At 31.6% G+C, this 25,828-nt stretch overlaps 2 protein-coding genes across 4 annotated transcripts; both read right to left on the bottom strand.

The window, feature by feature from the left end:
- Positions 1 to 5: 5 nt before the first annotated feature.
- On the bottom strand, positions 6 to 2,760 carry LOC112777387 (NAD-dependent malic enzyme, mitochondrial-like). Of its 3 annotated transcripts, XM_072226695.1 has the most exons (6): positions 2,647 to 2,760; positions 1,536 to 1,649; positions 982 to 1,134; positions 805 to 891; positions 374 to 428; positions 6 to 274 (listed from the first exon to the last, which is right to left on the bottom strand). In XM_072226695.1, exons 3-6 carry the CDS (start codon positions 1,001 to 1,003, stop codon positions 199 to 201), a joined length of 240 nt encoding a protein of 79 aa, XP_072082796.1. In that variant the 5' UTR covers positions 1,004 to 1,134; positions 1,536 to 1,649; positions 2,647 to 2,760; the 3' UTR covers positions 6 to 198. The 3 variants fall into 3 exon arrangements, with proteins under 3 accessions (XP_072082796.1, XP_025677526.1, XP_072082795.1); XM_025821741.3 differs by lacking the exon at positions 2,647 to 2,760 and having other exon boundaries at positions 1,536 to 1,889; XM_072226694.1 differs by lacking the exons at positions 6 to 274; positions 374 to 428 and having other exon boundaries at positions 813 to 891; positions 2,647 to 2,754.
- Positions 2,761 to 4,093: 1,333 nt separating this feature from the next.
- LOC112777924 (putative F-box protein At5g55150) lies at positions 4,094 to 6,562 on the bottom strand. The gene is made up of 3 exons (XM_025822303.2): positions 5,465 to 6,562; positions 4,526 to 4,597; positions 4,094 to 4,150 (listed from the first exon to the last, which is right to left on the bottom strand). The coding sequence occupies exons 1-3, from the start codon at positions 6,560 to 6,562 to the stop codon at positions 4,094 to 4,096; spliced, it is 1,227 nt and encodes a 408-aa protein (XP_025678088.2).
- Between the last annotated feature and the right edge of the window lie 19,266 nt (positions 6,563 to 25,828).

Below are 25,828 nucleotides of genomic sequence, written 5' to 3' on the forward strand. Positions count from 1 at the left end.
AAATCTGATTAAATCTTAAAATATCATTAATACGATAAAATATTGTTGAAAAAGATTAAAAAAGATCCGGTTAAAAAATATGTCAATCTAAATAACCTCAACGGCCTGTCATATGTACTTAAAATTCTTTTCATACCGATCAGCAAATTCTTTTCATGCCAAATCTTAAAAAAAAAAAATTATTAAATGTAGAAAGATTTAGCGCTCAGCAGCAGCCTGTAGCATACCATCAGAGATGACTCTAGAACCAGACAAGAGTGTTCCAAGACCAATGCTGGAACAAAAACATATCTTATTGAGAAAACTAACCATATTTAATACAACAGCACAACATAGAGGAAATTTCAGTTTATAAGTAAAATTTCCAACTAACCCTGGAAAGAGGTACATGTTGTTTCCCTGGTTGCAGTGGCCAATGCGACCATTTCCTACATCAAAAAAAAAAAAAAAAAAAACCCTCAAGTAGTTAAGTTGCAGCTGTAAGTTGCCCCAAGAGAAAATAAAGAAAACAAAAGACACTTCTGTGATGAACTAGTTATTTAAAACGTACAGTTCAAAGGCATGGCAGAACAAAAATCAATTATAACAAGGTGAAACAAAATACAATGCTTGCTTTCCAAGAAACAAGAACTTTACTCACCTAAAAAATTAGTTAAACCTATATTAGATGCTTTCTTAGGTTATCATGGTTTGTATATTTGCAGCAACCATTAAGGAAACTTTGTGCATTAGGATATTAGATGAAGGAAGTACTATTAAACTATAAAGATTAGCTTGCGGGGAGATTGTATAGTTGTAGCATACCAAGATCCACATCCCTGAACGGACTTCCACTTGCAAAAATAATGTTGTCACCCAATATGGAGAATGCTACTTCGAGGGTGCATTCAGCTGTCAAAAGACGAAACAATTATGAACATATGTTCTCCGCTGCAATAGTACGTGATATTAAGAAAACAAGAGTTGATAAAATAGCCATACCATTCTTTGTTGGATTTGACATGGCAAATATAGCTGGTCTTGTTCTATGTTGAATCCTTGAGGGCCTCTAATATCTAAGTACAAGATATATTTTGAGAATAACCCTCCAACAGCAGATAATCCCAGAAGGACATCAGGATTCACTTGCTTGACCTGTTACCGAAGTTCAGCAAGAATGTATTAAGGAAGTAGCTCAGCAATTCTTACCATCATAAACGCAGAAAATTCAGAGAAATAAGTATTACAGGAGCATGTTGTAACTTTACATAAGGAGTCTACAAGTTAATAACTCCCATAGTAAATATTAGCATGCAATCTAACAAATATTCTGCAGTCATCATTCTTCAATTTTATGGCACCTTAACTGAACTAGGACTGAGAACAATTATTGTGATCATCGTACTCGTGCTATGAATTTTTCCATATAAAACCGAGTGATACTAACTTAGTCTCGACACTCTAGAGGCAAAAACTGTCAATATTATTACATTGATCAATTTCATATTGTGATTTTCAAAATTGGTAAATCAAGTAAAGAGATCATTTTCACAAACCACTTCCACAAGGCTTGCTCCTTTCCTGAGTCCTTGACGATCCATTTCTTTCAAATTTCTTGCAAAAGGTAGGGCATCTGGATCAATATTTTCCCATCCTTCAGTGATTAACCCCTGTATTTGGTAAAAACAATAAACAAGCTGAATAAGACATTGTAAATTTGTAATCCATAAAAACCTGCCAAAAATCTAACTCTAGTTAAAAACTTAAAATATTCACAGGCTAATTATTTTTGACATCTTCAAAAGTGCTAAAAGAGGGAAAGTGAGGTAATGTTTAAGATGAAAAACAGTGAATCATTGACTAATCAAAACCGGAATCTAAAGCAAGCCAGTGTGATTCTGTTTCTCCCATTCTTATGAATAAAAATCAATATTAATACAAGGTACCTGTGGACCTGTGCATTTTTGTCCATGCCTCAAGACAAAAAGATTGGCTATTATGTGAGGAGGCGTATTAGAAACTTTTCAACCATGAATGCATTTTGGCATATCATGATAGAAAGCAAGCGAGTTTTTTTCTTTTTCCCTTCTGAATTTTTAAAACATTTTTGGACTTTTGAAATGTTTACAAATTAACTTCTAAAATGTATGTCATATCAATGATTATTAGATTGCAGCGGGACAGGGTAATCGGTTCAATTAATGATCAAATAAGCATTTAAAATACAAGAACTAAACTAAAAATGTAAGTATTTAATTAATAGAGTGAATACCCCATCCGGCCCCTGACAATTATCTCGAAAGGACAACGAGGCCCCCAAGAAAAAAAAAACACCCAATCCGGCCTCTGATAAATTTTTTTTGGGACAGATTAGCCCCTGTGCCAAAAAAAATAACATTGATTTTTTTTTGGCACAGGGGCCTCGTTGTCCTTTCGAAGTAATTGTCAGGGGCCGGGTTGGGTTTATTTTTTTTGTCAGGGGCCGGGTTGGGGTTTTTTTTTTGTCAGGGGCCTCGTTGTCTTTCGAGGTAATTGTCAGGGGCTGATTTGGGTTTTTCTCTAATTAATATAACATGTATAAATCATCAGTTATCGAAACTAAAAAGAACTATTTTATACCAATAGGGAAAACAAGAATTAAGCTACAAGTACCAGGAAATACAATACCTTTGCCTCAACGACCCAAAATTGACTTTTTGCACACTCATAAGCAATCTCATTATTCCCCAACATCCTTGCCATTGTTTTTCTTGCAGCATTGAGAACCCCAATTCCAGCACTACAACAATACAACAATAACAAAGCCTTGTCCCACTAAGTGGGGTCGGCTACATGAATCAAACGACGCCATTGTGCTCTGTCATGTATCATGTCTACAGAGAGACCGTTTATATGTAGATCTCGTTTGACCACCTCATGGATGGTCTTCTTAGGTCTTCCTCTGCCTTTCGCCCTTTGTCCATCTTCCATCTCATCCACCCTCCTGACTGGATGTTCTATCGGTCTTCTTCCCACATGTCCAAACCACCTGAGACGCGATTCAACCATCTTTTTCACAATGGGTGCTACTCCAACTCTCTCCCTTATATCTTCATTCCTTATTTTATCCAATCGCGTATGATCACTCATCCATCTCAACATCTTCATCTCTGCCACACTCAACTTATGTTCGTGCTCCTCTTTAGCCGCCCAACACTCCGTACCATACAGCATAGCCGGTCTTATAGCGGTGCGATAGAATTTACTTTTAAGTTTTAAAGGCACTTTTTTGTCGCATATAAAACCAGATGCACTCCGCCATTTTGACCAACCTGCTTGGATCCTATGATTTACATCCTGTTCAATCTCTCCATTATCCTGTATGATGCACCCAAGATACTTAAAACTTTTAACTTTTCGCAGGATGTTTTCTCCAATTCCAGCACTAAAGCAATAAAAATAAAATCAAAGCAGCAAAGAAGCAAAGCAGCAATAAAGAAATACAGTAAATATCAACATAAATGCTAGCGGTTTTTGGCTTACAACTTCATTGAAATCCAAAGTCCTATATGGTCTCAAATGTTCCTGTCAAACCTAGCTTGGTCTAATGTAGTGCAGCTTTGATTCAGAGCAAAATTGGCAATTCAATTTGGAGGGATTTCACAAACAATAATGTGATAACAAAGCTACTTTATACATAGCTCCCAATCCAAGCTATCAATAACTTAAAAGGTTTACACTTTGTTTGTTCCTTTCTAATATCAAACTCCTTTTACCCTCAAAACACTTTGGAACACAAGTTTGAGATCCCAACAACCTTGTTAAGAACACGGAAGCAACAAAGTCATGCACTCTGAAATTTATGGTAAACCAAAAGACAGATCCATTTTGAAAACTACATTCTCAAAGAACTATATTTTTCTTCGGGCAGCCATTCCTGACAGAATTGACAAAAACGGGAAGTTTCAGAAGTGCATGCTCTTGTTTTGTCCCCAAATATAGCACGTGGTTTACACCGTCTCCTCTTTGATAAAAATTTCTTTATCAATCAACTCCTAAGGATACTTTTGCATTGCAGACTGCATCTTAGTAGTGCTATAAGAAAAAGTTTTCAGGTCAAATCCTAAATGCTATTTTATGCTTTCACAAAATGGCTAACTAACCTTCCAGCAATTGCAACACCAGCAGTTCCCTGCATGCAAACGTTCACCTATTCAACTATGTGGGATACCATTATACAAAATTCCACTTTATGCATAAATCGGTAAATTTATAACAATTCACATAACTTGCAACATTAAGACCCTCCTTTTCAAAAGCTCCAAGCCATGGTATACTTAAAAGGAAAACTATAGATTTAATTGCTTCTCCCAAAAAGTAGCATCCATAACATTTATATACATATTTAAAAATTAAAAGTACATCAATTATTTACAAAGGATGAATTATACATCATCTGATCATACATACATAAATAATATTAATGAATAATAGCTTTCCAATCTCTAAAAATCTATCAATGAGAGTGTATGAAACATTTTATGATCTTATATAAAGGAATTTATACCTGCACATCATCATTGAACATTCTGTACCGCTGTAATAACTTAAATGCCCACTTGCTTCGAAAATCTTCAAACTGCAGCCACACGACAATAAATAAATATTAGCCTTATGACAGAAAACAGTAGGCCCTGTGAATAAGGTCAAAAATTGAAAACAAATTCAAGCTACAATATCTATTCCAAATATTTTGGCCAGCGAGTAAAGACAGCCTCCATGAATTCATCCACAACAGCAACAGATGCTATATATTATTATAGACAAAGAATCATAAATACATTAAACATATAAGAATATAGTGTTCCTTAATATATTATTAACATCATATTTAAAATCCTGAGATGCTGCTCTGTGATTTTCGTTTGAAGGGCAAGGACATGATCACTTGGTCAACAACCATGTCTTCAAGTTTGGGCTAAGGCCCAGAAACTATACTCAAATGATGTCATTCATTTATTTACTATTGTCTCTAATCACATGGTTGTGAAGAAAAGGGCATACACGTACAAAAAACAAAGTTGTCTCATAAACTTGACACTTTGATGGTTGAATTTCATGCACTGCACCATTAATTATTTTTAACTCAATTACAACCCTATTCAATAACATCATTGGAATAAGTAACGGGGAGATATATTAGTATAAAAGTGGAAGAGAGAGAGAGATTAAGTGAGACAATAAACTAAAGGTAACTTGCAATGTGTCATATGTTCTTAAAGACAATATATTACTGTACCACATAATATACAGGTTTCTACCAAAAAGAGACAGAATAGATTACTAGGACGAAAGAAAAAGATATATTGTAATGTGTCATATGTACTTAAAAAAAAGTTCTTTACATGATTTTTTGAATTCTCAAATAGAGAAGAAACGAAAAAAAAATTATTACAAAAGAACCATATCATTCTAAATGGCAAACCCTAAAATACTATGGAACTACCCAAATTGGTGGAGGATCAATCTTATTTGCACATTGCATGAGGCTCTTAACACATTTCTCTTGAAGATTGAAAACACCCCAATCATGTCCACCGTACATGTAGTCCAAAGTCATCTCTTCCCACCTATCATCTGTGAAGTAGATTGAGTTTCCTTCACACCCCAAGCAAGCTTTAGCATCCATTGATACAGACTCATTAGCACCCAAGAACAGAACTTTATCATGTAAAGATCTCATCTTTTTCCACTTCTTGTCGCGAATATCAAGCTTATAAACAGTAAAATACTTTGTTCTATAAGGACAAATCAATGGTTGTGTATCCTCAGATGATAAAAGATCTCCTTCTTCTACTACCAACCCATCATCATTCACAAAATTCCCAATAAACCTTATCACCAGAAAGATTTCTTTTGCAGATACCACCAAGTACAAATTTCTTGAAAAGTTATCTCCTAAATATGATTTCTCATCTTCATCATTCTCCTCCACAGTTGGTGTTAAAAGAATCAATCTTTTAGGAATTTGCCCACAAATATTCCAAACTTCAACAGAACCATCTTGTTTTAAGGCATAAAGATAGTTGTTGCTGAACACAATGTCACAGTACGATTGCTTATCATGAGAGAGCTCAACCCAAGTTGCAGAATTGCAATAAGCAATCTTGTTGTTTGAACCATATATGATGGCAAGAATGTAGCTTGAGGGAGAGGAAGAAAACATCAAGGTTGCTTTGACTATGAAGGTTTTCCTTAAGTATTCAGCAAAGTAAGAATATGTGACAGGGTGCAAGAATGAAAGGGGAAGAGGTGGTACGTTAATGGTAGTGGAAGAAGAAGAATTTAGAAGAAGTGGAACTCCATTCTGATCCAAAAGCACAATCCAACCGTGAGAAGAACCAACACACCATGCTCCAACATGACCCATCAACATGTTCTTCCACTCATAACGCTTGTTCTCCAATAAACTGAAGATGCTTCTATCAATGGTTATAGGATCATCATCATCATCAATGAGGTGTGTTTGCTGAATGCTTGGAAGAAGAGCGTAGGGAACTGAGAGAGAAGGAGAAGCCATTGAAGTGTGAGTATTGTTTTTCATCGTACCCTTCTTTTTTGACACTGTTTAATTTCATGGAAGAGAACTGTGAGGATTAAGACTTTAAATAGAGTAAGATATCTACATTAAAATAGGAAACTAAAATCTGATTAAATCTTAGAATATCATTAATAAGATAAAATATTGTTGAAAAAGATTAAAAGATCCGATAAAAAAATATATGAATCTTAACTAACATGGTCACATTATAGCAAGGGACAGTTGTTGTTGTCTGGGAGAGTTTTGGAGTCTCCTTCTCTGCTACCCTGTTTTGTGGTGCAGCAATGCCTTTGTCTTTCCAGTCTCCTCGTACTCTACTAGACTACTACCCTCATCATCGCCTCATTCTTGCGTTGGTAGTTGGTGTTGCTATCAAGTCAATTCAGAAGGGTTAATGATGAAATTAGTCTTTCAAATATGAGTCGTTCGTAACATCTGTTCAAATAATTTTTTAAATTAAATTAGTCCTAAAAGATTTAAAATTAATGAGTTAAAATAATTTCCGTTAATGATAAGCATGTGGAACGTTAATGACATATCACCACCCTAATTCAAAATATTGTGCCTTTTTTTTTCCCGGCTTCTTGCAATCTTCTATTCTTGTTTCTGTTGGTTTCTTCTAAGTTTTTATATTTTTCTTTTGCTATTCTTGAATCATTGGATTTAATTTAATGTTTTCTTTTGAAGTTATGTTTGTAACTGGTAACTTTGATTAGCTAAACTTTTTATAAACTAATTTTTATGCTATCAAAACTTTTAAATATATTTTTTTAAAAATATATTAGTCATGTTTATATTATGTGTTATAATTTTATAAGATATAATTCTACTCCGTTCTTTGAATTGAGGTAGAAATTATGAGTTTATTATCTTGAATTTTAGAGCTAAAATGCATCTATTAATTTGAACGTTTATTTTTTTAAAATGATATGATAATATGTTTTTTGCTTGTGAGGTGTTTGAACTAAATCTTCATATCTTTTGAGGTAGACCGATCTATTTTCAGAGGTTTATGCAATAAATGTTTTTTTTTTAGATTTTATATATTAGACTGCATTATATAGGACATTGAGACTCAAAAACAGAGACATAAAATTGTATTTGACGGGTGAGATATGGATAGAGATATTGTGTATCCATCATGACTGACACTTAGAAAAATCTTTTAAAGCAAGCCTCAAAAATCGATATTACAAAAAATAGAATAAATAAAATTTTAAATTATACTAAAAGGCAACACATTCTCATCATCATATTTAAAACATATTCAGCATATTTACATAAATTCGACTTTAATATTTACAGTAAAGCATGGTCTATTAGATTCATTTACTGGAATAGTTACAAAGCAACATACTGAAGCCACTAAAATCGGATCCTGCCTGTGTCACATTGAGCAGTTTAATAAGTCTAAAGAGCTTTAAAGTTATTTACACAAAATATCAAGTCCTTACACAGTAAAGGGCTCACCAACACAAACAAAACTAGAGTGAAACTGATGAAGTTGGATTAGGATCAAGATCCATATCTAAAAAAAAATGAAAGAATAACAGAGTGAGTTTATAGAAAAAAAAATTTCATATAGAAAAATTACCCCCACTGAATTTTGTAATTTCATACTTTGCTGCCATTTTTTTTTATGTAGTAACTTGCAGCGGAAGAAAAAAAATGATCAATCAGCAACCTTTGGCTCTGATACCACTGTTAGGTACTAGACAAATGACACAGCAAAATATAGAGATGAAAAATTAGAAATTTATATAAAATATGAAAACAATTGAATAACTTTCTTTGAGAATTACAACTTCTCTTTATCACAAGGAGATTATAATAACACTCTCTCTTGACAAAAAAAGAATACACTTCTTTCTATATATATAGGAGAAAACTACTCAAAGAAATATTATGTTAATATGTTATTCTATCTGGATGACTTGATTGAAATGAATTAAAGAAAAACTTAATTTATAGGTGAGTCTCTTCAATATGAACCATCTGCCAATTAGAGGTATATAATTCTTCTCTTTTTCAAGTATTAAAATTCTAAGGTTATAAATTAGAATTGTTTATTACCTTTCATTTTATTTAGTTATTATTTATTTATTTATTTTCTAAAATTAACTTTATTAATTTTCACAATCTTCCACTTAAAGCTAATTTTGATAAATTTTCAAAATTCTTGTTGCTCATGTATTCCATAGGCCGTATGAGGATCTACACCATTCAAACTTTTCTATGTTGATTAGTTTTGTCATGACATGTATGTGTATATGCTTTCAGAGTGTGTGTGTATGCCGTTGCAACAGAAGGAAAATAAGAAAAAATTATGGACTTGGCCCATCATCTATTCTTAATATATAAAAGTAGGTACATAGGTTTACCCACATTGCTTCTAAGTTATTTCTCTTCTTCTACTAACGCCATGTCAGCACCAACGCTTACTTGGCAAAATTTTAGAATCCACCATTCAAATCTTGCTAAATCAACTTTTATTTTCACATTAAAAAAACAACTAAAAAACACAATAAAACCCAACAAATTAACTTTTTCCAAATCAATCCTTATTTCTGAAACAACAAAAACACAAATTAACATTTACCCCAACAAAAAGCTCTCAAAAGTCAAAACCAAAGAGCTTATTACCTTTCTCAAACCATCACCCTCTTACCACCTCTCCGTACCAAGATCCTATTTCCTCCATCCTCTTCAGGTCCCATCCTATTTCCTCCATTCTCTTCCGGCCCCATGAGCCATTGCTTTTTCCTCAAAACAAATTGTACATCGCGATGTCCATCTCTGGCGGAGCCGCATTGCATAAATTGCAAAAATCAGGGCAAACTCCATTCCTCCTCTTGCGGTTTTCCTGCCAGAACTCGATTTTGGGTCTCAGACCAACGTCACCATTCGGCGCCACCAACGTAGGAAATTTGTCCCAGGTATCTTCCTAAAGATTTTCAACTTTGCTGTTTACTCTTCTCATTGTTTAATATCATTTTCAATAGCCCTATTTATTTGTTATAAATAGTAACATTTTAATTGTGAACTCATTGCAAGTAGCACAAGTTTATGTATTCCTCTTTTTTAAACAGTTCTGTCCAACGGTCACAACCAAAATTAATGTGCATTTAAAATTATTGCTCCCTATATACTATCGATTGCAATATTTCATTATCAAATTATAAATTGTTATTTTACATGTGGAGTACTTCTTCCACAATTTACATTTACGTGTTCCTCTTTTTCAAATTGTTATTCCACATGGGCAGTATTACTTCCACAATTTACTTGGAATGGATTATCATTCTTTGACCATGTCTTATTCTCTTTGTTGTAAAAGGATTTGCAGTGGTAATGACAGAACGAAAGAGTTAATATCCAAAATTGCTAGATGAAAATCAACCAATCACTATTTAGTAAAATATTTTAAAAAATTAAAACAAAAAATCTTATCTATTAGTATTCAATTGAAACATCAAGTACTAATTAAATGTAATAAACATACATTAAAAGTGTCATAATAATAATAATTATAAAAAATTTCAGTTACAAATATTCAAATTCTACAACTTATACATATTAAGACTCTTACTACTCTTCATTTCTTAATCTCTTATACTAATTGTCAAAACTTTCTTAAATTTAATATAACATTTTTATATGTTTTTCATTCTCATTCATTTATTTTTTATTATTTACAAACAAAAAAATCGCAAGAAAAGACAAAGTGTAGCCATTAATGCAAATCGAAAAATGAAAAAAAAAAAAAAAGAAAATGCAGTTTTGTATAACTCTAATATAAATAACCTATGTCTTTCTTAAAAATAAATAAATTCAAAATTTATTTATAATATGTTCTCTAAATTTTTTAATATAACATTTATTAAAATATACTATATAGTAATATATAAAAGTTGATACCAACTCTCTCCACAATGACTTTAAGCCATCTTTTCTTTGCTAATGATACCACATCAGCAATGTTAATGACTTGACAAAAGATGAAAATCAACAAATTACTATTAAAATAAAATATTTTAAAAAAATTAAAACAAAAAACTCTTATCTATTATTATTCAATTGAAACATCAAGTACTAATTAAATGCAATAAACATACATTAAAAGTGTTATAATAATAATAATTATAAAAAATTTCAGTTACAAATATTCAAATTTTACAACTTATACATGTTGAAACTCTTACTATTCTTCATTTATTAATCTCTCATACTAATTGTAAAAGATTTCTTAAATTTAATATAACATTTTTATTTACAAACAAATAAAAAACGTAAAAAAAGACAAAGTGTAGCAATTAATGCAAAACGAAAAATGAAAAAAAATAAAAATACAGTTTTATATAATTCTAATATAAATAACCTATGTCTTTTTTAAAAATAAATAAATTCAAAATCTATTTACAATATGTTCTCTAACATATTTTTATAATTATTATTATTAAAATACACTATATAGTATAAATAATCTACCTTTCTGCGCATTACGCTGGTCTCACTCTAGTTTTTTTTAAGGCTACAACCTCCCCATCTTTAAAAAAATGCAGTCCCCAAATTTCAAACATAAAAATACCTTAAGTTTCGAACAAATACGGATATTTATCGTGCATTATATTCTCAGGTTCCCAAGTTGCATCTTTCTCTGAATGGTTCTTCCAGACCACTTTTATAGAAGCTACTTTTTTAGAGCGTAACTTTCTTACTTGTCGATCAATTATAGTAATAGGTTCTTCTTCAAATGATAGATCCTCTTTCAATAACACTGATTCGGGAGTTAGTACATGAGATGGATCGTGAAGATATTTACGTAACATAGACACGTGAAATACTGGATGAATCATAGACAAATCAGGTGGTAATGCCAAACGATACGCTACTGTGCCTACTAGTTCCAAGATCTCAAAAGCACCAATATAGCGAGGACTAAGCTTACCCTTTTTGCCAAACCTCATCACACTCTTCATAGGTGACACTCGGAAAAAAATTTGATCACCCACTGAGAATTCTAAGTTACGTCTCCTATGATCAGCGTAGGCCCTTTGTCTACTTTGAGCTGCGTTCCTTGATCACGCGAATTTTCTCAATCGCATATTGTACCAAATCGGGTCCCAACAGTTTGGCCTAACCAACCTCAAACCATCCAACTGGTGATCTACATCGCCTTCCATAAAGAATTTCAAATGGTGCCATTTGAATATTGGCTTGGTAGCTATTATTATAAGAAAACTCAATCAAAGGTAAGTAGCTGTCCCAATTTTCACCAAAATCTAAAATACAACATCTCAACATATCTTCCAAAATTTAAATTGTTCTCTTAGATTGTCCGTCCGTCTGTGGATGAAAGGTTGTACTAAGATCTACTCTTGTTCCAAGCGCATTTTGAAAGGATTTCCAAAAATAAGAGTTAAATTGTGGCCCACAATCTGAGATAATAGACACGGGGGCTCCATGAAATTTGAATATCTCATCAACATAAAGCTTAGCATATCGGGTTGCGGTATAAGTAGTTTTCACAGGAAAAGTGAGCTGACTTTGTCATTCTATCTACTATCACCCAGACTAAATTGTAGCCCTTAAAACTATGAGGTAAACCTGTTACAAAGTCCATGGTAATTCTCTCCCATTTTCATTCATGTATCTCAATATGTTGTAGCAACCCTGCAGATTTTTTTGTTCAGCTAACTTGTGGACAAGTCAAGCAGTGAGAAACAAAAGTACTTACGCCTTTTTTCATGCCTTCCCACCAAAACAATTGCTTCAAATCTTGGTACATCTTATTAGTGCCTAGATGAACGGTGTATTTAGAATTGTGAGCCTCCTCCATAATAGCTTTCTTTAAGTCATTATTATTTGGCATACATAAACGGTTACCACAACGTAAAACACCTTGATCAAGAGAAAAATCTGAGTACTACCTATTGTGAACATCTTCTATTTGCTTTCTTAACTTTGGGTCATCACCTTGCGCAAACTTGATTTGTTCTATTAGAGAGGACTGAGATCGTACATAAGCTAGGAATGGCCCTGACCCTTCAAGCTTAAAGTATACACTCTCAGATTCTAACTTGTGAATCTCTTGCACTAAATGTCTTCTTGATAAAGCAATGTGATTTAAACTACACATGGATTTTCTACTCAATGCATCAGCAACAACATTAGCCTTACTTGGATGGTATAAGATGATACATCGTAATCTTTAAGCAACTCCATTCATCTACATTGTCTGAAGTTAAGATCTTTTTGTTGAAAGGTGTACTTTAAGCTCTTGTGATCTGTATAAACTTCACATGTTTCACCATAAAGATAGTGTCTCCAGATCTTTAAGGCAAAAATTATTGCTGCCATTTTTAAATCATGAGTTGGGTAATTCTGCTCGTACTTCTTAAGTTGTCTAGATGCATATGCGATGACTCTACCATGCTGTATAAGAACACATCCAAGTCCTACCCGAGATGTATCACAATATACCGAATATCCTCCAGATCCTGAAGATAAAACTAGAACTGAGGTAGTAGTCAAACACTTCTTAAGCTTTTGAAAGCTTTGTTCACATTCATCAGTCCATTTAAATTTTACATTCTTCTGAGTTAACTTAGTCAAAGTAGTTGATATCTTTAAGAAATTTTTGACAAAACGTCTGTAGTAGCCTGCCAATCCTAAAAAACTATGAATCTCTTCTACTGATGTAGGTCTTAGCCAGTGTTAGACGGCTTCCACTTTCTTTGGATCCACTTTAATTTCATCTTTCGATACAACATGGCCTAAAAATGCTACTTGGCCCCACTAAAACTCACACTTAGAAAATTTTACATAAAGTTTGTGATTTCTTAGAATTTGCAAAATAACTCTTAGATGATGCTCATATTCTTCCTCACTCTTGGAATACAATAAAATGTCATCAATAAAGACAATCACAAAGTAATCTTAAAAATGCTTGAATACACGATTCATCAAGTCTATAAAAGCAGTTGGAGCATTAGTTAAACCAAAGGACATAACAAAAAATTTATAGTGTCCATATCGACTTCAAAAAAACTAATTATTTATAATTATATCTTAAGTTACTATATGAAGAACTAAAAGAATGATACAAATCTTTGTTTTTAACTTGTGAACAGTTAGATTTCGATCACTAAGCTATATTGGTTATATTTTAATATCTTTTATAGAAATAATTTATAAATAATAGTTATATTTTAATATACTTAAACAAATAATTTTAGTTATATTTTAATATTTTTTATATAAATTATATGACACTAAAATTTGCTTGTAATTGATAGCAGTAAATTTTTTTAAGTTGGACGTTACCCTATTTTAAGGTGTCAATTAATCATACAAATTTTATTTGTTTTTCCTTAAGATCAAATAGAAACATAATTTTGTATGTATTATCCAAATAATTCATCTTTGTGTACAACTGTCCACTAAAACTTAAGAGAGAGTATAAAATTAATTGTATGCTATTATATTCATTATTTTAAGCCTAAGAAATCACATTGAGTTTGACAATAATTTACAAAATTATAATATTATTGGTGAACCCTTAAGTTTTTATTGCTAAGTTAACCACCATAAATACAAATCAAGAATTCAGAAATAACTAAAAATTAAAGTCGTAATTCACAACGAAACTGAAAAAACTACGAATATATAAAATAATAAAAGAATTATACAAACTCTTATTTTTAACTGATGAATCCTAAAATTTACATCGCTAAGCTAATTATGATAAACACTAATAAATCTCGCTCCATAGCATATTTAATTATTACTTATATACTCCAATAGTAAAAAAATATTAATATTAATTATATACTTTAAGTTAATATACTATAAATACTAATCGATATAATGTTTGTAAAAAAATATAAGACTTAGATGCACCAGAAAACTAAAATTGGCAACTTAGTTAAAATATTAGTTAAATAATATCGATGAAGCAAATGATTTATCTAAAAAATATTGAGTGCTTTTTTAAATTGGGAGCCACTCAGATAAAGATGGTGAAAACGTCTTTTTATAAAGATGTTTTTTAATAATTAAAATTTAACACATATAATCAATTAAACCGTGTTATTTTTGTCAAAATTAGATTAGACAAATTGATTTGACCGAAAAATGGTGAATCAAATCTTGAACTGGTCTAAATTAATATTATTTTTTATAAAAAATAACTACAATACCCTATTATAGAAAATGACTAAAATACTTCTATTATATATATTAGTTTTGAGAATCCTAAATTTTAGTCCTTTATTTTTCTATCGTAGGGTTAGAATTTAGAATTTTTAAAATTAATATATATAATAAGAGTATTTTAATTATTCTCTATAATAAGGGTATTGTAGTCATTTTTTATAAAAAAATAATATTAATTTAGACCAGTTCAAGATTTGATTCATCATTTTTTCAGTTAAATCAATTTGTCTAACCTAATTTTGACAAAAATAACATGATTTAATCAATTATATATGTTAAATTTTAATTACTAAAAAACATCTTTAAAAAAAGATGTTTTAGACATCTTTATCTGAGTGGCTCCTTTTTAAAATAATATAATTTAAGAAATTTCTAAAATCATAATAAAAACATTATAAATTAATAAAAATTATCTATAACTTTTTGAATAAAGAATTAACACTGAAATTGTACGATCGTGTAATAATAAATATTTTTTATGAGTACTTCTTAGTATACTAAATTATATAAAATTAATTATTTATAATTATATTTTAAGTTACTATACGAAGAACTAAAAGTTAGTTTGATCATCATGATTCTTAGATTATCACATTCTATCAAAAAAACAGCAATAAAGGCTTAGAATTTTGAAACAGGACAAAATAAGAGAATACAGTATATATTAAGGTGAACTCTATCGTACCCTCTCTAAAATAAAGGGTAAATTATCTCTTGTGGCATATACAATGATTATTGATAAATTATCTTTCAACCAGAGTTCCAAAGTTCGAATAAGATCCTTAAATCTAATTGCTATTTCTAATACGATTGCTAGAAAATCCTAAAAATGAGAGAACTAAAAAATTGATAGAAATTTGTGATATATTAATTAAAAATAATGGTAATTGGTGTGTGAAAGGAGACACCAAAGTATTTTATTTTATTTTTTTATCTTTAATTGCTCTTAAATTATTTTTCAATCATTATTCAGATAATAAAAATTCTAAGATGATAATTATTGACTCATTGTTTTTATGACTAACTAATATTTTGGTTTGTTTTTGTTATATAGTTATACAAGGCTATGAGAGTTGGTTATCTGAAAAGGAGTATCATTGTTGATCCGACTGAATTTTAAGAAAAAATACTAGGAAAAAAATCTTAGGAAGGAAAGAGATGAAAAATTAATAGATGTGCTCGTTGAAATGGGAGATTGAAAGCATGTGAACAAGTTCAAAATCTTAACCTAATTAATTGGAAATGGTGATTGGTTTTGAGAGAAATTATGGTTTTAAAATTGGAAAAGAAGAGGTGTATTTGGTGCGGATTATGAAAATGACACTACTATCAAGTTTCAAGAGAAACATCGCTTCAATTGAAAAGAAAAAAGAAGATAACATGAATCTTGGAGCTCTGGTAGAAGAATAATTTATGAATAATTACGGTATAAATCACAAGGGGTAATTTACCCTTTATTTTAGAAAGGGTAGAGTATAATTCACCATATATTAAAGGTACATCAGTCATGACAAGTTATATATCGAAATCTCCTCTCATCTATTGGCAACATTTTACACTATGATTTTCATTTGAGTTTAGAAGATGGTGCTTTGAATCTTAATCACAAACATTTCTCAGCTATGATGCAAGCGAAGGAGTAACAAAACAAATCAACATGCACAGTATAATGTCATTCAAGTTAGTTGATATAATTGTTGGGGTATCAAAATAATTGTATGGATTACTATGTGTGCAATTTGAATTAACCTATTTCGAATTACTATGGATGTCAACATGGTGGGCTAGTTCGAATCAGCCTCATTCGAACTAGTGTGGGTCACGTTTGCATGTAGTTCGAATTAATATGATTCGAATTATTCCTTGGATCTACTCATGCATAATTCAAACAAACCTCATTCGAATTATATTAAAATATGCTTTTCGCGGATGCATGTTATATTTTTTGTTTTGGTAGAATCACGTAATTTTCTCTTCCATTTGGTTTAATATGGCATTTTGCCCAATAAGTTTTCAGGGGTTATATCAAATTGGGTGGGACAAAATATAATTGCGCTCCAATTACGATCCAACCTATTTAGTGGTAATATCCCCACTACAATATGCAAGCTTGATTTTCTCAAGATATTGGATCTTTCAAATAACAAATTATTAGGGCCAATTCCAAGTTGTTGTGGAGTCAGTCTATTCGCTTTTAGAAATGTGGAGTAACTATGCAGTTTTAGCACATTTACGCTTCCAAATTTACTATATATATCCCCATATGTCAGATTTCCAATATGCAAACTAAAATTTCTCAAATTTATCTGAAAGTTTGTTTTTGAATTGAAAATTTTAAATCTAAAACATGAATTTTCAATACTATATTCAAATCCTTTTGTTTTTATTATTATTATTATTATTATTATTATTATTATTATTATTATTATTATTATTATTATTATTATTATGTAGAGCCATGTGTAATAGAAAAGTCCTTCCTTATGATGAGAAGGACAAAAACACATTAATCATGTTCAAAGATGGAGCTATTGATCCCTCCGGAGTACTTTTTTTATGATCCATTGGAAAAAAAAATTGTTGCCAATGGAGAGGAGTACATTGTGACAACACTACTGACAAAGTTACGGGGCTCAGTCTTACTTGTCCTCAAATTTAACCTGTTTATGGTAAGGATGTTAACAAATTGCGTTGCCTAACATGTGAGCTCAACATCTCTTCTTTGTTTGAGCTTCAATTTCTAAGTTTTTTGGAGTTGGGCAACAATGACTTCAGCATCATCCATTATCATGGTCAGGGTGAAAACTCTTCCAACAACCTCTACTACCTTTATTTGTCAGATAATGGCAATCTTAAAGCTGATCATATGCTTCATTGGATTTCTAATATTTCCTCTCTGCAGTATCTATACCTCACTGGCATTAATCTTCAAGAGGAAACTAATTGGCTTCAGTTAGTTATATTGCTTCCTTCTCTTTCAGAGTTATATTTGGAGTATTGCGGACTTCGGAACATTTATCCACCCCTGCAATACGCCAATTTTACTGCACTTGACGTCCTTGATCTTTTCAACAATGATTTTGTTCCAGCTATGTTACCAAACTGGATTTTCAACTTCAGTTCTGGAATATTAGCTATTTTCCTCTCAAAAAATTCATTGCAAGGCCAACTTCTTCAAACATTTCCACATTTTCAAAGCCTTGATTCCTTGTTTTTGGATGACAATGATCTCAATGGATCCACTCCAAATTGGGTGGGTTAACTTGAGAAAGTAAAAAACCTGTATCTTCCTAGAAATTCATTTTCAGGTCCTTTTCTTACAGGTTTAAAAAATTTGTCATCTTTGACTTGTTTATCACTTGAATCAAATTCTTTTACTGGACCCCCTTTTCAAACCTAGAATATTTGGGTTTTGGCTCACAATCATTGTTGTTCAACTTTGATCCTCAATGGATTCCACGTTTTCAACTCCTAACTTTGATCTTGGATGCTGTGAGGCCCAAACTTCCTTCATGGATATATAGACAGGACTCGCTGCCACTTTTAAACATTTTGAACTCAAGAATCCCACTAGAACCAAGTGAAAAGTTCTGGAAATTTATTTCTCATCAAGTTGAATATCTTGTTTTGCAAAATAGTTCAATCAATGGCAGTATTTCGAATGTGTTATTTCATTCTAAAGTATTCATGCTAAGTAGCAATAATTTGAGAGGTAATGTGCCTCGAATATCCCCAAATATCACTCTTTTGGATTTATCTTACAACTCTTTGTCTGGATCCATTTCTCATTTCTTATGTCGCAAGACAAAAGAAAAAAATAATTTGAAATATTTGGATCTCCCTCATAATCTATTATCAGGAGAGATTCCAAATTGTTGGATTCATTGGAAATCATCGGAATATATTAACTTGGAAGATAATAATTTTAGAGGCCAAACTCCCTACTCAATAAGTATTTTGTCCAACCCAGTTTCATTTAGTCTATTCAATAATAGATTATCTAGAGAAAGTGCCTGTTTCATTAAAAATTTGTGAAAAGTTTCAAATTCTTAACTTAGGTGAAAATAAGTTTTTAGGAGCTATATCAAATTAGGTGCGACAAAATATAATTCGGCTCCAATTACCATCCAACCTATTTAGTGGTAATATCCCCACTACAATATGCAAGCTTGATTTTCTCAAGATATTCGATCTTTCAAATAACAAATTATCAGGGCCAATTCCAAGTTGTTGTGAAGTCAGTCTATTCGCTTCTAGAAATGTGGAGTCAGTCTCTCCGCATTTAGAAAAGTGGAGTACCTATGCAGTTTTAGCACTTTTACACTTCCAAATTTGTTATATATATATATATATATATATATATTCCCATATGTCAGATTTTCAATATGCAAACTAAAATTTCACAAATCTATCTGTAAGTTTGTTTTGGATTGAAAATTTTAAATCTAAAACATGAATTTTCAATACTATATTCAAATCCTTTTGTTTTTATTATTATTATGTAGAGCCATGTGTAATCCAAAAGTCCTTCCTTGTGATGAGAAGGACAAAAACACATTAATCATGTTCAAACATGGAGTTATTGATCCCTCCGGAGTAATTTTTTTATGCTCCATTGGAAAAAAAAAATTGTTGCCAATGTAGAGGAGTCCAATGTGACAGCACTACTGGCAAAGACACGGGGCTCAGTCTTACTTGTCCTCAAATTTATCCTGTTTATGGTAATGATGTTAACAAACTACATTGCCTAACAGGTGAGCTCAACATCTCTTCTTTGTTTGAGCTTCAATTTCTAAGTTTTTTGGAGTTTGCAACAATGACTTCAGCTTTATCCATTATCATGGTAAGGGTGAAAACTCTTCCAACAACCTCCACCACCTTTATTTGTCAGATAATGACAATCTTAAAGTTGATCATATGCTTCATTGGATTTCTAATCTTTCCTCTCTGCAGTATCAGGACCTCACTGGCATTAATCTTCAAGAGGAAACTAATTGGCTTCAGTTAGTTACATTGCTTGCTTCTCTTTCAGAGTTATATTTGGAATATTACGGACTTCGAGACATTTATCCATCCCTGCAATATGCCAATTTTACTGCATTTGACACCCTTAATCTTTCCAACAATGATTTTGTTCCAGCTAAGTTACCAACCTGGATTTTCAATTTCAGTTCTGGTATATCAACTATTTTTCTCTCAAAAACTTCATTGCAATGCCAACTTCCTCAAACATTTCTACAGTTTCAAAGCCTTGATTCCTTGTTTTTGGATGACAATGATCTCAATGGATCCATTCCAAATTGGATAGGTTAACTTGAGATACAAAAAAATCTGTATCTTCCTAGAAATTTATTTTCAGGTCCTTTTCCTACAAGTTTAAAAAATTTGTCATCTTTGACTTGTTTATCACTTGAATCAAATTCTTTTACTGGAAATATTTTTGAAAATTTTTTTCACACCTTTTCAAACCTAGAATATTTAGGTTTTGGCTCACAATCATTGTTGTTCAACTTTGATCCTCAATCGATTCCTCCTTTTCAACTCTAAACTTTGATGTTGGATGCTGTGAGGCCCAAACTTCCTTCACGGATATATAGACAGGGCTCGCTGCCAATTTTAAACATTTTGAACTCAAGAATTCTATTAGAACCAAGTGAAAAGTTCTGAAAATTTATTTCTAATCAAGTTGAGTATCTTGTTTCAAAAATAGTTCAATCAATGGCAGTATTTCAAACGTGTTATTTCATTCTAAAGTATTCATACTAAGTAGCAATAATTTCATATGTAATGTGCCTCGAATATCCCAAAATGTCACTCTTTTGGATTTATCCTACAACTCTTTGTATGGATGAATTTCTCATTTCTTATGTCGCAAGACAAAAGAAAAAAATAATTTGAAATATTTGGATCTCTCTCATAATCTATTATCTGGAGAGATTCCGAATTGTTGGATTCATTGGAAATCATCGTAATATATTAACTTGGAAGGCAATAATTTTAAAGGCCAAATTCCCTACTCAATAAGTATTTTGTCCAACCTAGTTTCATTTAGTCTATTCAATAATAGATTTTCTGGAGAAGTGCCTGTTTCATTAAAAATTTGTGAAAAGCTTTGAATTCTTAATTTAGGTGAAAATAAGTTTTTAGGAGCTATATCAAATTAGGTGGGACAAAATATAATTGGGCTCCAATTACCATCCAACCTATTTAGTGGTAATATCCCCACTACAATATGCAAGCTTGATTTTCTCAAGATATTCGATCTTTCAAATAACAAATTATCAGGGCCAATTCCAAGTTGTTGTGAAGTCAGTCTATTCGCTTCTAGAAATGTGGAGTCAGTCTTTGTGGAGTCAGTCTCTCCGCATTTAGAAAAGTGGAGTACCTATGCAGTTTTAGCACTTTTACACTTCCAAATTTGTTATATATATATATATATATATATATATATTCCCATATGTCAGATTTTCAATATGCAAACTAAAATTTCTCAAATATATCTGTAAGTTTGTTTTGGATTGAAAATTTTAAATCTAAAACATGAATTTTCAATACTATATTCAAATCCTTTTGTTTTTATTATTATTATGTAGAGCCATGTGTAATCCAAAAGTCCTTCCTTGTGATGAGAAGGACAAAAACACATTAATCATGTTCAAACATGGAGTTATTGATCCCTCCGGAGTAATTTTTTTATGCTCCATTGGAAAAAAAAAATTGTTGCCAATGTAGAGGAGTCCAATGTGACAACACTACTGGCAAAGACACGGGGCTCAGTCTTACTTGTCCTCAAATTTATCCTGTTTATGGTAATGATGTTAACAAACTACATTGCCTAACAGGTGAGCTCAACATCTCTTCTTTGTTTGAGCTTCAATTTCTAAGCTTTTTGGAGTTTGCAACAATGACTTCAGCTTCATCCATTATCATGGTCAGGGTGAAAACTCTTCCAACAACCTCCACCACCTTTATTTGTCAGATAATGACAATCTTAAAGTTGATCATATGCTTCATTGGATTTCTAATCTTTCCTCTCTGCAGTATCAGGACCTCACTGGCATTAATCTTCAAGAGGAAACTAATTGGCTTCAGTTAGTTACATTGCTTGCTTCTCTTTCAGAGTTATATTTGGAATATTACGGACTTCGAGACATTTATCCATCCCTGCAATATGCCAATTTTATTGCATTTGACGCCCTTAATCTTTCCAACAATGATTTTGTTCCAGCTAAGTTACCAACCTGGATTTTCAATTTCAGTTCTGGTATATGAACTATTTTTCTCTCAAAAACTTCATTGCAATGCCAACTTCCTCAAACATTTCTACAGTTTCAAAGCCTTGATTCCTTGTTTTTGGATGACAATGATCTCAATGGATCCATTCCAAATTGGATAGGTTAACTTGAGATACAAAAAAATCTGTATCTTCCAAGAAATTCATTTTCAGGTCCTTTTCCTACAAGTTTAAAAAATTTGTCATCTTTGACTTGTTTATCACTTGAATCAAATTCTTTTATTGGAAATATTTCTGAAAAATTTTTTCACACCTTTTCAAACCTAGAATATTTAGGTTTTGGCTCACAATCATTGTTGTTCAACTTTGATCCTCAATCGATTGCTCCTTTTCAACTCTAAACTTTGATGTTGGATGCTGTGAGGCCCAAACTTCCTTCACGGATATATAGACAGGGCTCGCTGCCAATTTTAAACATTTTGAACTCAAGAATTCCATTAGAACCAAGTGAAAAGTTCTGAAAATTTATTTCTAATCAAGTTGAGTATCTTGTTTCAAAAAATAGTTCAATCAATGGCAGTATTTCAAACGTGTTATTTCATTCTAAAGTATTCATACTAAGTAGCAATAATTTCATATGTAATGTGCCTCGAATATCCCAAAATGTCACTCTTTTGGATTTATCCTACAACTCTTTGTATGGATGCATTTCTCATTTCTTATGTCGCAAGACAAAAGAAAAAAATAATTTGAAATATTTGGATCTCTCTCATAATCTATTATCTGGAGAGATTCCAAATTTTTGGATTCTTTGGAAATAATCGTAATATATTAACTTGGAAGGCAATAATTTTAAAGGCCAAATTCCCTACTCAATAAGTATTTTGTCCAACCTAGTTTCATTTAGTCTATTCAATAATAGATTTTCTGGAGAAGTGCCTGTTTCATTAAAAATTTGTGAAAAGCTTTGAATTCTTAATTTAGGTGAAAATAAGTTTTTAGGAGCTATATCAAATTAGGTGGGACAAAATATAATTGGGCTCCAATTACCATCCAACCTATTTAGTGGTAATATCCCCACTACAATATGCAAGCTTGATTTTCTCAAGATATTCGATCTTTCAAATAACAAATTATCAGGGCCAATTCCAAGTTGTTGTGAAGTCAGTCTATTCGCTTCTAGAAATGTGGAGTCAGTCTTTGTGGAGTCAGTCTCTCCGCATTTAGAAAAGTGGAGTACCTATGCAGTTTTAGCACTTTTACACTTCCAAATTTGTTATATATATATATATATATATATATATATATATATATATATATATATTCCCATATGTCAGATTTTCAATATGCAAACTAAAATTTCTCAAATATATCTGTAAGTTTGTTTTGGATTGAAAATTTTAAATCTAAAACATGAATTTTCAATACTATATTCAAATCCTTTTGTTTTTATTATTATTATGTAGAGCCATGTGTAATCCAAAAGTCCTTCCTTGTGATGAGAAGGACAAAAACACATTAATCATGTTCAAACATGGAGTTATTGATCCCTCCGGAGTAATTTTTTTATGCTCCATTGGAAAAAAAAAATTGTTGCCAATGTAGAGGAGTCCAATGTGACAACACTACTGGCAAAGACACGGGGCTCAGTCTTACTTGTCCTCAAATTTATCCTGTTTATGGTAATGATGTTAACAAACTACATTGCCTAACAGGTGAGCTCAACATCTCTTCTTTGTTTGAGCTTCAATTTCTAAGCTTTTTGGAGTTTGCAACAATGACTTCAGCTTCATCCATTATCATGGTCAGGGTGAAAACTCTTCCAACAACCTCCACCACCTTTATTTGTCAGATAATGACAATCTTAAAGTTGATCATATGCTTCATTGGATTTCTAATCTTTCCTCTCTGCAGTATCAGGACCTCACTGGCATTAATCTTCAAGAGGAAACTAATTGGCTTCAGTTAGTTACATTGCTTGCTTCTCTTTCAGAGTTATATTTGGAATATTACGGACTTCGAGACATTTATCCATCCCTGCAATATGCCAATTTTATTGCATTTGACGCCCTTAATCTTTCCAACAATGATTTTGTTCCAGCTAAGTTACCAACCTGGATTTTCAATTTCAGTTCTGGTATATGAACTATTTTTCTCTCAAAAACTTCATTGCAATGCCAACTTCCTCAAACATTTCTACAGTTTCAAAGCCTTGATTCCTTGTTTTTGGATGACAATGATCTCAATGGATCCATTCCAAATTGGATAGGTTAACTTGAGATACAAAAAAATCTGTATCTTCCTAGAAATTCATTTTCAGGTCCTTTTCCTACAAGTTTAAAAAATTTGTCATCTTTGACTTGTTTATCACTTGAATCAAATTCTTTTACTGGAAATATTTCTGAAAAATTTTTTCACACCTTTTCAAACCTAGAATATTTAGGTTTTGGCTCACAATCATTGTTGTTCAACTTTGATCCTCAATCGATTGCTCCTTTTCAACTCTAAACTTTGATGTTGGATGCTGTGAGGCCCAAACTTCCTTCACGGATATATAGACAGGGCTCGCTGCCAATTTTAAACATTTTGAACTCAAGAATTCCATTAGAACCAAGTGAAAAGTTCTGAAAATTTATTTCTAATCAAGTTGAGTATCTTGTTTCAAAAAATAGTTCAATCAATGGCAGTATTTCAAACGTGTTATTTCATTCTAAAGTATTCATACTAAGTAGCAATAATTTCATATGTAATGTGCCTCGAATATCCCAAAATGTCACTCTTTTGGATTTATCCTACAACTCTTTGTATGGATGCATTTCTCATTTCTTATGTCGCAAGACAAAAGAAAAAAATAATTTGAAATATTTGGATCTCTCTCATAATCTATTATCTGGAGAGATTCCAAATTTTTGGATTCATTGGAAATCATCGTAATATATTAACTTGGAAGGCAATAATTTTAAAGGCCAAATTCCCTACTCAATAAGTATTTTGTCCAACCTAGTTTCATTTAGTCTATTCAATAATAGATTTTCTGGAGAAGTGCCTGTTTCATTAAAAATTTGTGAAAAGCTTTGAATTCTTAATTTAGGTGAAAATAAGTTTTTAGGAGCTATATCAAATTAGGTGGGACAAAATATAACTGGGCTCCAATTACCATCCAACCTATTTAGTGGTAATATCCCCACTACAATATGCAAGCTTGATTTTCTCAAGATATTCGATCTTTCAAATAACAAATTATCAAGGCCAATTCCAAGTTGTTGTGAAGTCAGTCTATTCGCTTCTAGAAATGTGGAGTCAGTCTCTCCGCATTTAGAAAAGTGGAGTACCTATGCAGTTTTAGCACTTTTACACTTCCAAATTTGTTATATATATATATATATATATATATATATATATTCCCATATGTCAGATTTTCAATATGCAAACTAAAATTTCTCAAATCTATCTGTAAGTTTGTTTTGGATTGAAAATTTTAAATCTAAAACATGAATTTTCAATACTATATTCAAATCCTTTTGTTTTTATTATTATTATGTAGAGCCATGTGTAATCCAAAAGTCCTGCCTTGTGATGAGAAGGACAAAAACACATTAATCATGTTCAAACATGGAGTTATTGATCCCTCCGGAGTAATTTTTTTATGCTCCATTGGAAAAAAAAATTGTTGCCAATGTAGAGGAGTCCAATGTGACAACACTACTGGCAAAGACACGGGGCTCAGTCTTACTTGTCCTCAAATTTATCCTGTTTATGGTAATGATGTTAACAAACTACATTGCCTAACAGGTGAGCTCAACATCTCTTCTTTGTTT

This window comes from Arachis hypogaea, chromosome 19, assembly GCF_003086295.3.
Source record: "Arachis hypogaea cultivar Tifrunner chromosome 19, arahy.Tifrunner.gnm2.J5K5, whole genome shotgun sequence".
In the NCBI taxonomy this organism is placed as follows: Eukaryota; Viridiplantae; Streptophyta; class Magnoliopsida; order Fabales; family Fabaceae; genus Arachis; species Arachis hypogaea.